General features: G+C 41.1%; 1 protein-coding gene across 2 annotated transcripts in view; it reads right to left on the bottom strand.

Moving 5' to 3' along the window:
- The window catches only part of LOC308393994 (uncharacterized protein), a 110,596-nt gene that overhangs the window by 16,389 nt on the left and 80,405 nt on the right, over positions 1 to 13,802 (bottom strand). For both annotated transcript variants that reach the window (XR_013971074.1, XM_080878075.1), the window contains exon 2: positions 5,365 to 5,468. Coding sequence is in view for 1 of the 2 variants with exons in the window: in XM_080878075.1 (XP_080734201.1) it covers positions 5,365 to 5,468 (104 nt within the window). In the remaining variant the exon portion in view is untranslated. The remainder of the gene's footprint in view (positions 1 to 5,364; positions 5,469 to 13,802) is intronic.

Below are 13,802 nucleotides of genomic sequence, written 5' to 3'. Positions count from 1 at the left end.
ATTCTTTCACAGTACTACGCTGGAATTCACTGAGCTCCTGAGAGCGAGCCATTCTTTCACAAATGTTTGTAGAAGCAGTCTGCATGCCTAGGTACTTGATTTCTTTTTTTATACCTGTGGCCATGGAAGTGATTGGAACACCTGAACTCAATTATCAAGAAGGGTGAGTTAATACTTTTGGCAGTATAGCATACCTGCTGTAAAGACAGAAAAGTCGCCAGCCTCATTAAAGGGACATATTTGACTGCCGGGCCAGCTGGAAGGTGTGGCTGTGCTGAGCACGGTTTTCTCTCTCATACCTGAGAGGTTTCTTGGAAAAGGATTTGCTGCCAAATATTACATTTTATAACAGCAGTTTATGCTTCACAAACTCTTAGAATTCACTTTTTCTGACATAGTTTTGAGAAATATTTGTAGACCATTTAGTTAAAATAACAAATATTGTCCAGTTTCTGTTGGTTGTGTCATTGCTCGGCTGTTTTTGCGCACAGCTGGGTTTCTCTGTCTTTGGCCATATGCAGGATGACAAATCTGTTTTTTTTTTTAAAAAAATGACAGTTCAAATTAGGCAAAATTTCCAAAATCAAAATCAAACACCAGAAGTTCCTTCAATAACTATGAGTGAACAGCTATCAGAGCAGTTAGTGAAATTTCTATGTTACAAAGAGAGTAATATCTCACAGTTTTCCTGACAAACAATAAAAAACAGAAATGTGAACAAGCTAAGCAGCCAGTCTACATGCGCACACACACACACACACACACACACACACACACACACACACACACACACACACACACACACACACACACACACACACACACACACACACGCAGATGCACACAAAAGGTAGCTGCTGGCTTGTCACTATCACTGAATTCATTCATCCAACTCCACCTGGGAATGAGACGGACACGTGTGTTTACTCTAGATTCTATTCCCCCCGGGCAAACACACACACAACAGTATTATTCTTGTCTCCTGGCTGAGAAGAGGCAACCTTGAGGAAGCCGGTGAAGCTGAATAAATAGTGGCATCCAAACACACGTGTACACATGTATGCAAATACACCCATACACACACCTAAACAAACAGCAATGGCAGAATCACACACTAAGCAGCTCTCATTACCAGCAGGCACAATAAGCTGATGTCCAGAAACACAGAAGGACTACACTGCAGCCCAGCGAGACTGGAAGGACAAACCAGCAAGCCAGACACACACACACACACACGCTATGCTAATGTCTCCAACTGCATGTCCAGTAAAGCTTTTTTGATTTCGCAAAAAAAAAAAAAACACAGATAAAATTCCTATGTGTAAATGTTTAAACATCATACAGGCTCACATAAATCTCTAATTTTAACCAGAGCAGAAAAGATGAGATTGGTTAAAAATGGGAGGCTGATGGACAGCTCTGGATTCTATTTGTTTGTCACAACCCGAGCAGCATCAGCAGTTTCCTATTGGTTCCTTTTGTTCGACTGACATAGATAAAGCACGAGAGAGCGTGTGTAAGTGGTCAGCACAGAAGGCAGTAGAAAGAAAAACACTGGCAGAGTGACATGATGTGTCAGGGGGAAAAAAAGCCAAATTTATAAATAACTCTTTATTTTGCATTTATATAGAGTTTAACCAGTCTTTTTATACACAACTTTCCAGTTTATGTGGTAGAGCTTCATGCTTTTTCTTTCTGAATTGAAGTTAAATGGAGCTGTCTTTCCATGTGTTCATGCTAGGCTTTAACTCAGCACATCCCAGCTGATCTCTAAAAACATCCAAATCTGGGATTTTGTCTTGGTGTCTTAAAAGTTAAGTCAATGTCCGATGGTGTCCCCATCTCATATGTTATGTTCAGATAAAATTAATCTGTAATAGTAGTACTGCAGATTTTGGTGTCGGTGTGATACCATGTAAATACAGGGCCAGTGTTGCCAATACCAAGACAGATACTTTTACTTTATAAAGGCAGCTTATGTAGGGGAGAGCAATGTGTCATGATTTATGAGATGATCACCATTAATTTGCAAATCCTGAACACATTTTAATGACCACTAAATCAATAAACTTTTTTTCTGTGGGCTACTTATTGAACGTGCCAGAAAGAAACAGTGTATTGATCCTATGGTACTAGCATCGAACCGATACCAATATCAGAGTTGGTATGGATATTATTGATATTTGGATCGTTCCGCCCGCCTCTATGTAACAGTAAAGATGGTAGCCTTGGAAATATTTAAAAAAGAAACTGAACAGGTTTAGTTCCTATGTAACTAATACAGTATATGTGCCAAACAGATGTATGTTTATAGTTTCCTTCTCTGACACAGCTTCCTCACAGCGATCAGTAAAGGCCCTCATATCTTATGTACACCTGTACACACTTTACCATGTGCACACATACATGCACGCGCACAGCTAATGACGAGCCCCCCGGCTGACCCGCTGACCCTCATCACAGTAACAAAGAGGCAGATAGCAGCAGCAGGACAATAGGATGAAGAGGTTGCTTAGGGTGACGAGATAAAAGCAGTGACACTAAGGTGATGGAGAGATCAAGAGCGTGACAGGAGGACAACACCAGGAGTAAGGGTTAGAGGAAGTGAATGCACAGAACTCATCTTGGATCTACCCGGCTGGAAAGTGAGATAATTATTTTAGAAATTAAATGAAAATATCTCTGAAGAGAAAAATCACTGTAAAAATCCCTCCACATCCTGTCCTCCATGTGTGCATCAGGCAGGTATTTAGGTGGGTGTATGCTGGGTGAAGAATCTAGAGCATCAGTGCTCAGTCAGACAAACTGGACAGATGATCAGGATAAGAGTAAGAAACAGGCACGTCCATCATTCTGGCTTTCTCCAGCATGAAGACCACACCTTATCATCTCATCACTGTGCTGTCAGCAGCATACTCCCGAACTACACACACACAACCTGTCAATTTGCACTGATAACACGTCCATTATTCTTGGTTCAGTTTGACTGACAACATAAGCGTATTTTTAGGGACACAAAATCACACATTCCTAGCACTGCTTTAGCACCCCTACATGTGTGTTTATTACACATCTGAATTTTAGTAGTAGCATTGTAGTAGCTGCACCATAAATGTAAAAATCCTTGGCGGCTTCTTTCTTGAGACATAGCATTTACCAGACTTTCAGAAAACTTAACCTCATGGTCTAGGTCAGAGGTCATGGTCAGTGACATCCGAACTTGTCTGAGATTTTTAACAGATGCCCCTATTGTATTAATTTAGAAATCCTATGTCACCTTGTTCTTGAGTAATCATGTAATCAAGTTTAAGGCTGAGGACTAAAAATTCTGTTGGGTGTTTGGAAAAGAATCATCTGATCTGAAAAATAGCGGACAAAGAAGTTTGCAGTAAATTTTAAATACATAGTTGAGTATAAAGGTTCTTAAAATGTTAATAAGTACTCAGTGTGTCCCCTTCTGCAAGCGCGGCACATATCCACACGATAGTCAAACTCGTCCCATACTCCAGGTTTGCGAATTTGAGATGAACGAACCTGACCTGATGAACCTGACCTGTATCTCCTCCCCATGTCACTCTCATACCATCTCTCCCAGGGTCTTCAGTCTCTGCTGAGGCTGGAAATCACAGAAGATCAATCCTTAATTGTTTCTCACGAAGCTATAGCTTGCGTCCTAGTTCACCATTCCCGCCCACAAGTCACTACTCCATCATTTACTGTTAAATTAATGGATTTATTATAGTAATACTTTTCAAATAAAATGCAATTATAGAAATAAATTATATACGTTTATTTTCATCGAATTTACATTTTTACATTAAATTTTCATCATATTTAATGGTGTAATAATTGTTTACGAATTGGAAAAAAATAAAGCAGGGTCATTTTGTAACTTTATGAAATGGTGGTGAGTTATTGTCTGTCCGTTTTCACATTTTATGCAACAGAATATTCCTGGGACTATAAATAAGTCAACTGAGAAGGAGTTTAATGCCTTCTGTATCATTTGTATTGTCCTGTACTTTTTTTTTTTTTTTTAAGTACGTGAGGAAGTTTTAGGTATTGTCGGACAGTCTCTTTCACACAGTAATCCAAACCTTATACTTTCCCCTGAAAGATGTACTCATTTAACAAGAGCCCACAGTCTCACCTTGGAAAATGACTCGGTGAGTTTTAAATAGTTTAGCACTGTTGTTTGGTTATCATATATCAGGCAGGAGGAGCTAAAACTGCATGCTCCTGATCTGTAGTCAGCTTCATCGATTTCCTCTTTACCCCAAATTGGCTGAGGCAGATGATCGTCCACCTTGAGCCTGGTTCTGCTGGAGGTTTCTTTTTGTTACGAGATTTTGTTCCTTTCTGTTATCACTACATACTTGATCAAAGGGAATCGTTTGTTTTCAATCCATAACACTGCAAAGTACCTTGAGATTATTGTTGTTGTGAATTGGCATGCCATGAATTAAATGTATTCAATGGATCTCTGGGTATTAGCCACTGCACTGACCTCATCCAAACTACATGCACATTGATAAACTGAAGGGTTCAATTGGATTGTTCACTGAGGGAAACCAATATTTCTACTGAGCCTGTATTAAACATTATAGATTTCCTCCTGTGGAGAATCTATAACTCAAGTGTTTATCTCACTGAAAGCTCAGACACACACACACACACACACACACACACACACACACACACACACACACACACACACACACACACACACACACACACACACACACACACACACACATCGTCAGCCCTGGAAAGACTGAAAGAAGAAAAACTTTTTATAGAACAGCAATCTGACCAAAAAATAAAAGGTGGGCGAAAATTGTTTAACCTCCTAAGACCTGAACTCTTTCATGGCATGCATTTTTAATTTCTCTTTGATATTTGGGCATATTGGGACCTGATGAATGTAAAAACAAAGAATCACCAGATTTTTTTTTTTTGCAGTATAATGTCCTCGCAAGTGGATATCAGGTCCTTGTAGAGCAAAATTTAGTATTTTGGTCAAGACAACCTAAAATGTGATGTCCACATATGTGGACGCCAGGTCCTAGGAGGTTAAATGCAATTTTATCTTGAATCTCATCATTTTGATTTTAACAGTAAAGTTAAAATGAAAATGTTTAAAATGGACCCTTTGCAGTATGTTTTAAGTTTCAGTTTGATCTGATGAACTAACAGTATGATGCTCGTTGCACATCATACTGAATTGGAAGAATGGGCTGCAAAAACGGCTTGATTAGAGCCATCAGAATCACCTGATCTGTGTCTGGATTCTTCATATAAAAGGATGTAGAGAAACAGAATTGTCTGTCGAGGTTCAAATTTCAATGCTTATACAATTCTTACCTTTGGGAAGTACTTCAGCACCATGAAGGAGCCCTTCTCTCTTTAGAGATGTTTGAGTTGTTTTTGCTTTTAGCTTCAGCGTTGACCGCCACAAGATGTTTGTCCTAGAAAAAGGGGATAGATGCGAGAAGATGGTTATTCATGCACAAACTACAAAGCCACTTACTGGAGTACCTTAAGTATTTGGGCTTAAACACAGCCTCTTTTCAGATGAAAAGAGGAAATAGAAAGGACGAAAGCCTGGAGTCAATGAATCAGTGAAGGAAAAAATGAGGTGGGATGAAAGCAGCCACATGATGCCTCTCAAACACTCTGGATGAAATTTTTCAACCTGGCATGATTTCGTTTTTGCAAAGTTTGATCAGCTACCACGTTTACCACATTTTGATATCAGATAAAAATATGACACTGTTGAAGAGGCAGCACTGTCAATTTTTTCACCTGCTGTCATCTCTCAGCCTTGAGCAAAGTTATTTGCTTTAGTTGGGAATTGTCAGATCAGGGACAAGAATGACAAAGAGTGAATAAACAGTGATTCCTGCAAAGACAAAGTATTAAATCGTTCACACAAAGCTTCAGGTCAAAAATGTCTCTTCCGCAGAGGTGAGTTTGTGCTTGTGTTGTTCTGATGGTCAGGTACAGATGCAACTTTAAGATCTCTGCATTTTACTTACATAACACATTTGTAAATGTTGCAGATATGAACAATAGATTCTAATATGTACTCTATAGACTGCTACACAACAGGTTTGATCTTAGTTTGAATTATTTTACAGACATTTTTCAAGAAACTCAAACACCGTCTCTAAATAATTAACAGACATTCAGCTGAAAATATCACAAATATTAACATTTTGTAGTTAATATTACATCGCGTCATGTCAGAGTGCTTCATGGCTTAACTCGTTAGCCCTTGTTATGTCCCCATGTTGGTCCCAAGAGTAAACAAATTAACATGAAGAGAGTGTTTGAGTCAGCTTGAAATGGTTTAATGATGAGATGTTAAAAAGGAAGCATAAATTTACTTCAGGGAGAGCCAAGGCCAACTTAACTAACAAAACAAAAGAGCATTAACTTTAAACAAAACTCCATCAACTATATAACTTAAGTCAAAAGAAACTTTACAGCACCTCAAGGTGGTGACAGCTCTCCTTTTACGAGCTTCTCTTACCAATGTAACAAAGAACCAATTAATAAAGTAGAATAAGCACAAACAAGCTAAGATAAGATAAGATAAGATAACTCTTTATTGTCATTGCACAGTCATACATAGTACAGTAGTACAATGAAATTGGAAAAACTGTCCTACGTCGGCACTACATATAACACAACACGACACGATATGACACATCACAACGTAACAAACAACACAACACAGTATATTAACTTAGTATAAAAAAGAAGAATAAGTGTATGTGTATTGCACACTGTTATTATTGCACATTAATTATTATTGCACCTTGTTATAAATATAAATATTATTGTTATCGTTTTAAACATTGTTACCTCCCCCTAAAAAGTCCAGGGAGGTATCCAGTCAGGTCAGCTATTTACATTGATCAGGGCTATTGCCCTGTTGTAAAAGCTGTCCTTGAGTCTATTTGTTCGGGACCTCAGCAGCCTGAACCTCCTGCCAGACGGCAGCAGCTTAAACACCCGGTGTCCTGGGTGTGTGCAGTCCCGTAGGATGCTGCGTGCCCTCTTGAGACAGCGAGTGCTGTACAGGTCCTTCAGGGAGGGAAGAGGATGTCCAATGATTTTTTGGGCCATGTTGATGACCCTCTGGAGTGCCTTTCTGTGTGCTGTGGTGCAGCTGGAGAACCACACACCGATGCAATATGTCAGCACACTTTCAATGGAGCAGCGGTAGAAGACGGTCAGCAGCTCCTTCTTCAGGTCCATTTTTCTGAGGATTCTCAGAAAGTGGAGACGCTGTTGGGCCTTCTTTAAGACCGCAGAGGTGTTAGAGCTCCATTGGAGGTCTGTGTCTATGTGCACACCCAGAAACTTGAAACTGGAGACCCTTTCCACGCACTCCCCGTTGATGCTGACAGGCTGCAGCTCGGACTTCCTCCTTCTGAAGTCAACTACCAGTTCTTTTGTTTTGGTGGTATTGAGGTCCAGGTTGTTGTCTGCACACCAATCTGACAGCCTCTGAACTTCAGCTCTGTATGCAGTCTCATCTCCCCCTGAGATGAGCCCCACCACAGTGGTATCATCTGCAAACTTGATGACTGTGTTGTCTGGGTGGGAACTAACACAGTCATGTGTGTACAGAGTGTACAGTAGGGGACTCAGTACACAGCCTTGTGGAGAGCCGGTGTTGAGGCTGAGGGCTGAGGAAAGATGAGGCCCCACTCTAACTCTCTGTACACAGCTAATGAGAAGCATAAAAATCTGAACCTAACAAGCATAAAGCAAAGACTAACAGTGCATTAACCACACCTACATATGTCCTGGAGGGCATCCATTGGCTGCAGGACTCAAACCCTGGCCAATGACATGAAAGGCAGAACCTGGAAAACCTAGACCTGAAAGCAGCATGGTAAACATGACCCTTTACATACACATTACATTGGTTTTAAGTGAATGTACAAGCCCTGAACGTACTTTGTAGGTGAATTGTGAATGTGGGCCGACCGTGGTTCAGAAGGTTGGGAAGCTCATCTTGTAACTGGAAGGTTACCGGTTCGATCCCCTGCTCTGTCTGTCTTGGTAGTTGTGTCCTTGGGCAAGACACTTCACCCTGCCGCCTACTGGTTTTGGCCAGAGGGGCCGATGGCGCGATATGGCAGCCTCACTTCTGTCAGTCTGCCCCAGGGCAGCTGTGGCTACAACTGTAGCTGCCTCCACCAGTGTGTGAATGAATAGTGGTATTGTACGGCACGGTCAGGATCCTGTTTCTTGACTTTTCCAGTGCCTTTAATACCTGTATGCTTCAGGAAAAACTGAACAGGATGGAGGTGGACCCCTGCCTGGTGGCTTGGATCTCCGACTACCTCACCGACAGGCCACAGTACGTCAGGCTGAAGGACATCACGTCTGACACAGTGGTCAGCAGCACAGGAGCACCACAGGGAACTGTGCTGTCCCCTCTTCTCTTCACCCTGTACACCTCTGACTTCTGCTACAACTCTGAATTATGCCACATTCAGAAGTTTGCAGACGACACAGCCATCATGGGGTGTATCTGGGATGATCAGGAAGAGGAGTACAGAAGTCTGGTGAGGAACTTTGTCGCATGGAGTCACACAAACCACCTGCAACTCAACACCTCAAAGACTAAGGAACTGGTTGTGGACTTCGGGAGGTCTAGAGCAGGTCCACTGCCGGTTCAGATAGAGGGGGAGGAGGTGGAGGTGGTCAACAAGTACAAGTACCTCGGGCTGTGGGTGGACAATAAACTGGACTGGTCATGCAACACAGAGCACCTGTATAAAAAAGCCCAAAGCCGACTGTACTTCCTCAGGAGGCTGAGGTCTTTTAACATCTGCAGGAAGCTCCTGAGGATGTTTTACCAGTCGGTGGTTGCTGGAGTACTTTTCTATGCTGTGGTGTGCTGGGGGAGCAGCACAGCAAAGAAGGACTCATCCAGGCTGGAGAAACTGATCAGGAGGGCTAGCTCTGTGGTTGGCATGAAGCTGGACACTCTGGTGACAGTGGCAGAGAAAAGGACATTAAAGAAACTGATGGACATTATGGACAATGCCAGGCATCCTCTGCACACGGCCATTAACCACCAGAAGAGTCTGTTCAGTGACAGGTTGCTTCTCCCCAAGACAAGAACTAACAGACTTAAAAACTCCTTTGTCCCACACGCCATCAAACTGTTTAACTCCTCTCTGGAGGGGAGAGGGAGGGGAGACAGGAGGACAAAGGAGGGAACAACTAAGCTGTAGTGCCTCTTCACCTCACTGTACAATACCTTGTGCAATACTTTTTGTAAATAGTCAACAGTGCAATAGACTCAATACTTGAAATGTGCAATTCACTTGTATTTTTATTTTTTATTCCTATTTATTCTATTTATCCCCTTTGTATATTTTATTTATATTGTCTCTGTATTTATATATATGTGTGTATGTGTGTGTGTGTGTGTGTGTGTGTGTATATATATATATATATAATATTCTGTAACTCTGTAACTTCTGTCGGTGCTGTGCTTTTTTGGAAATCGAATTTCCCAGAGGAACCCACCCGAGGGATTAATAAAGTTCTATCTAATCTAATCTAATCTAATCTAATCTAATCTAATCTAATCTAATCTAAGGTTCTTTACCTTACAATATAAAGCGCTTTTAGATTGTGTTTCCTTAAATCAGAGAAAGTCCGTTTCTAATGAAATGAACCTGTTCATGTTTCTGCTGGATGGCAGTTTAACAGACATGTCCACCGTCTCAATCACCTCATCACCACAATGCCTCTCTCTGCCTCTCTTAGTTTTCTCTCTCTCATACTGGCACCCTCTCCTCTTATATCACGAATTTTCTCTGCCACTCTTCTCTACTACTAATACACTCTAACACAAACACGTCCTCAACAAAAGGTTCATTCATAACCTTGCCATTTTCTACTTCTCCCCCTCTACTGTCTCACTCCCTCGTCTCTACCTCCATCCTCTCAAGGTCTCGGAGAATAATGGCAGATAGCAGATTAGCATTCGCCTCTTTGCGATGTGGTTTGACTCACAAACACACATGTGGGTACATGCAGACTACTGCAAGGCTGCTTGCCAACACAGAGATAATAAATGTGAAACAATTATCACTGTGGAGCTGTTAAACTAATCTGTGACCACACGGACACACACGGGTAGTTATTAATCTGTATATAAGCCTATGAAAGACTGTCACATCACATTCTGTGAAGTTTAGTTTTCTGAATGTGTGACCCCGAGTAAAATGTAATGCAGTGTGGCACCATGTCAAAGATTAAAATAAGCACTATTGTCCATTTCACTGACCCATCACAGTTGTATGGAGTGACACATCAGTGTCCAATGTAGTGGTTTATGTGCAAGTACACCATCAACACTGACACAAATACAAGAAAACAGCCTTTGAATAGCTGCCCACTGCAGTGACCACTATGTGTGGAAGGGTTAAAAGGAGTTTAGATGGCTTTTACATCTGACTAGGATGCCTCCCTCCTGCATGCCTTCTAGATGTTTAAGAGGGCAGTCCCAGGACATGCTGGAGAGATTGCGCTCGGCTTGCTCAGGAGCACTCTGGTGTCCTACGTGAAGAGGTACAGGAGTGGGCTGGAGAGAGGGGTTTCTGGGCGTGTCAGCTTTGACTGCAGCCCCGTGAAGCAGATAGGAAATGGCTACGTGGTCATCAGATGTCTCAGTGTAGAGTTTCAGTGCCTCACAATGACCAAAATGTCATTCAGAATATTTCCCCACCCCGAAAAGAATAAACAGAGTTATTTTCAAATCTGTTTTGTCGTTGCTTATTTGACCTGTCTCCTCTTCTCCTCTCTCTCCAAAATTCCTTTTAATATCTCACAGATGGTTTCACTCATTAAATAGAAAAGTAAATCAATAGCATGTCGATTAGTTTCTGACAACCCTCTCGTGCGTGTGTTTATACATCTTTGTGACGACAGATAATTGGCATGCCACTGTATTTGTGGGGTCCAATAGTCACTTAGGGGTTTAAAATGCTCATCCCCAGGCGTTTGAAGGCAGTTTTGAGGCTCAAAATGTGGTTTTAGTGTCAGTGTTACAGTTAGGTTATGGTTAGGTATGGGCTAAGGGTTAGGATAAGGCATTCATTTTTGATGGTTAAAGTTAGTGTAAGCAGCTGGGGAAAGCATTATGTCAATTAGATGTCCTCACTAAGATATGAGTGTGTGTGTGTGAGCAAGAGAAAAAACTGACGGTATTATTCAGCCAACAACCTCTTTAACACACACACACACACACACACACACACACACACACACACACACACACACACACACACACACACACACACTGTGAAAGTGACAAAGACGCTGGGGGAAACGATTGATGGTTATCAGCCCCTGTAGGAAATTAAAGGGATGGTCCAGTGTTAATATTTAGATATGCAGATTGGTGACAGAGGCCTCTCTCGCTGTCTGTCAAGCATGTGCACACCACCAACCCACCCTCCCATTCATACAGACGCACACACAAACACGTGCACAGCTACCTATAGGTACAGGTAAACTGAGTGGTGTGTATCAGTGTGGAACTGCAAATGGGATGAGCAGCTTGATTAATCTGTGTGACATGAATACCAAATCAGAGGCTAAAAAGTGTGCGTCCATGTCTGAGTGAGTGCAAATTGATGGGATGATGATGGATGTGTGTATGCATGATGCAAATATAATAATAACAACATCAAACTTTGTTTATATAGAACTTTCCCCAACAATAATGTGCTTCACAGAAAGACTTTTTTTTAAATCCAAGAAATAGTTAAAAACGCAGCAAATACAGACTATGAAATATTCATGAAAGCTTCATGATAAGCATTTTAAGAAGAGATATGAAAAGATAATAAGGAAGTTACCATTCTGGTCTGAATGGGGGCTCTAATACCAAAAGTCTGCTGGCGTTTGTTTGCTAGCCAAGACCTCAGAATAACCAGCAGCACCCCACTCACCAATCCAAGTAAGCACCCAGGCCCATTAGGGATTAATAAGTCATAGAAATTCTTAAGAACTAGGCCATTATATGCTTAAAATTAATTGGTCGTGCCTTTTTAAATCTTAAAAAGGCACGACTGGACACTTTTTACAGTTTTTTACAGACGCTAGGACACATTTCTCAATACTTAAGTCACTTTTGCAAAACTCTTCACACATTTCTCCTAACTGACCCTCAGCCTGGCAAAGCAGTTCATTTCACATTCAAAATGCACTACAACTACCAAAACACTTCATTCAGGTCTCCAATGAACACATTCCTCCAGAACACTAGCAAAGGTTGACAGCCGACAAACACACTTTGTCACCCACAAAACAATGACCTAAAAAACACTAACAACATGTAGCATTACACAGTGTTTTCCTGTGTAAAACAAGGACACATCTCTGTTTATAATTTCAATGTATGTTACTGGAATGAATCAGACATGTATTTATGTTTATGTATTTTTATTTTTTTGCACTAAGTAATCCCAAAATACAAGAATTTGTATACACACCATCCACTGATACACATACAATAGTAATGCTAATCTACTCGGTCTCCTCCATTTGGCCACAGGTTCTCATCCACATCACATCTTATGTCATCTAGGGCAATACACCTAGGAAAGAATCTTCTGGCTGCCAGAATTGAAGGAGTTGAAAAATTGAAGGAGTAACAACTGTGTAGATGTTCATCTACAATGAGAATCAGCTGTGGCTGGTTAAACTGCATTGTTAGATTTAAAATATGTTTCAATAAAATATTGCCGTTGGATTTTGCTGTCTTTTCAAGTTTTGCATTGTGTTATTGTTTTGACCATGAGTTTAACAGTTTTGAAAACAGTATGTAAGCACATGCAAAATGTCCTGTCCGTACAAAGCTGTATGTAAGCATCAAATCAGAGCGTGGTGTTAAAATAACTCTGAGATTTTTAGCAGTTTGACAGCTTTGATCAATGAACCAAGTGTACTGTAGGCCAGGGTACTGGAATTTTACGAATTACTAATACTGTAGTTTTATCATGACTCTTTTTTGTAAAGTTATGTGACAGCTAGCATTTAGGCAGGTGAACACAGTATCAAGGCTTCTGGAGTTGTTTGAGGGGGAGGGACATAACTGTGTGCCATCTGCATAGCTGTGGTGAGTGATTTTATCTCTATTAATGATCTGGTTGAAGGGAAGAAATATACTCAAAATAAAAGTAGACTAAGGACAGAGCCTTAAACTACTAAAACTGTATCAATTCTTTCATCTTCCAGGAAATGCCTGGATACTCTCACCCAATGAGGCTGGGCATTGTTGAGCACCAGGAGGAATCCAGGACCCACTGCAACAGCGGAGGGTCTGACAGTTGCTCCAAGGATTTCATCCTGACACCTAATGGCAGTCAGGGTGCTGTTGCCTAGCTTGTAGAGGTCTGTGCATTACTCCATGGATATGCCTCCCCAGTCCATCACTGACACATGCTTACCAATGTTACAGGCAGCATAACTTTCTCCACAGCTTCTTCTGATTCTTTCATGTCTAACATGTGCTCAGGGTGAGATTTGAGGAACTGGCGATATAGAAAGCTACTATTGGCAAAATTACATTTTGTTTTACAAGTAAGCAGTTTTTGGTGGAAAGGAACTAAAATGGGAATTAATCACACAATGTTTGATCTAGTGTTCCCTGTCAGTCCTAGCAGCTGATTAGTGGCAGTCCAGTAATGATCACTAGGATTAGATCATATTAGATTAGGAGATAAAGATCTTTTACTGATATTTGTACCCACTAG

Source organism: Rhamphochromis sp. 'chilingali', assembly GCF_963969265.1.
Source record: "Rhamphochromis sp. 'chilingali' genome assembly, chromosome: 3".
In the NCBI taxonomy this organism is placed as follows: Eukaryota; Metazoa; Chordata; class Actinopteri; order Cichliformes; family Cichlidae; genus Rhamphochromis; species Rhamphochromis sp. 'chilingali'.
This window is presented reverse-complemented; position numbering and strand designations above follow the sequence as displayed.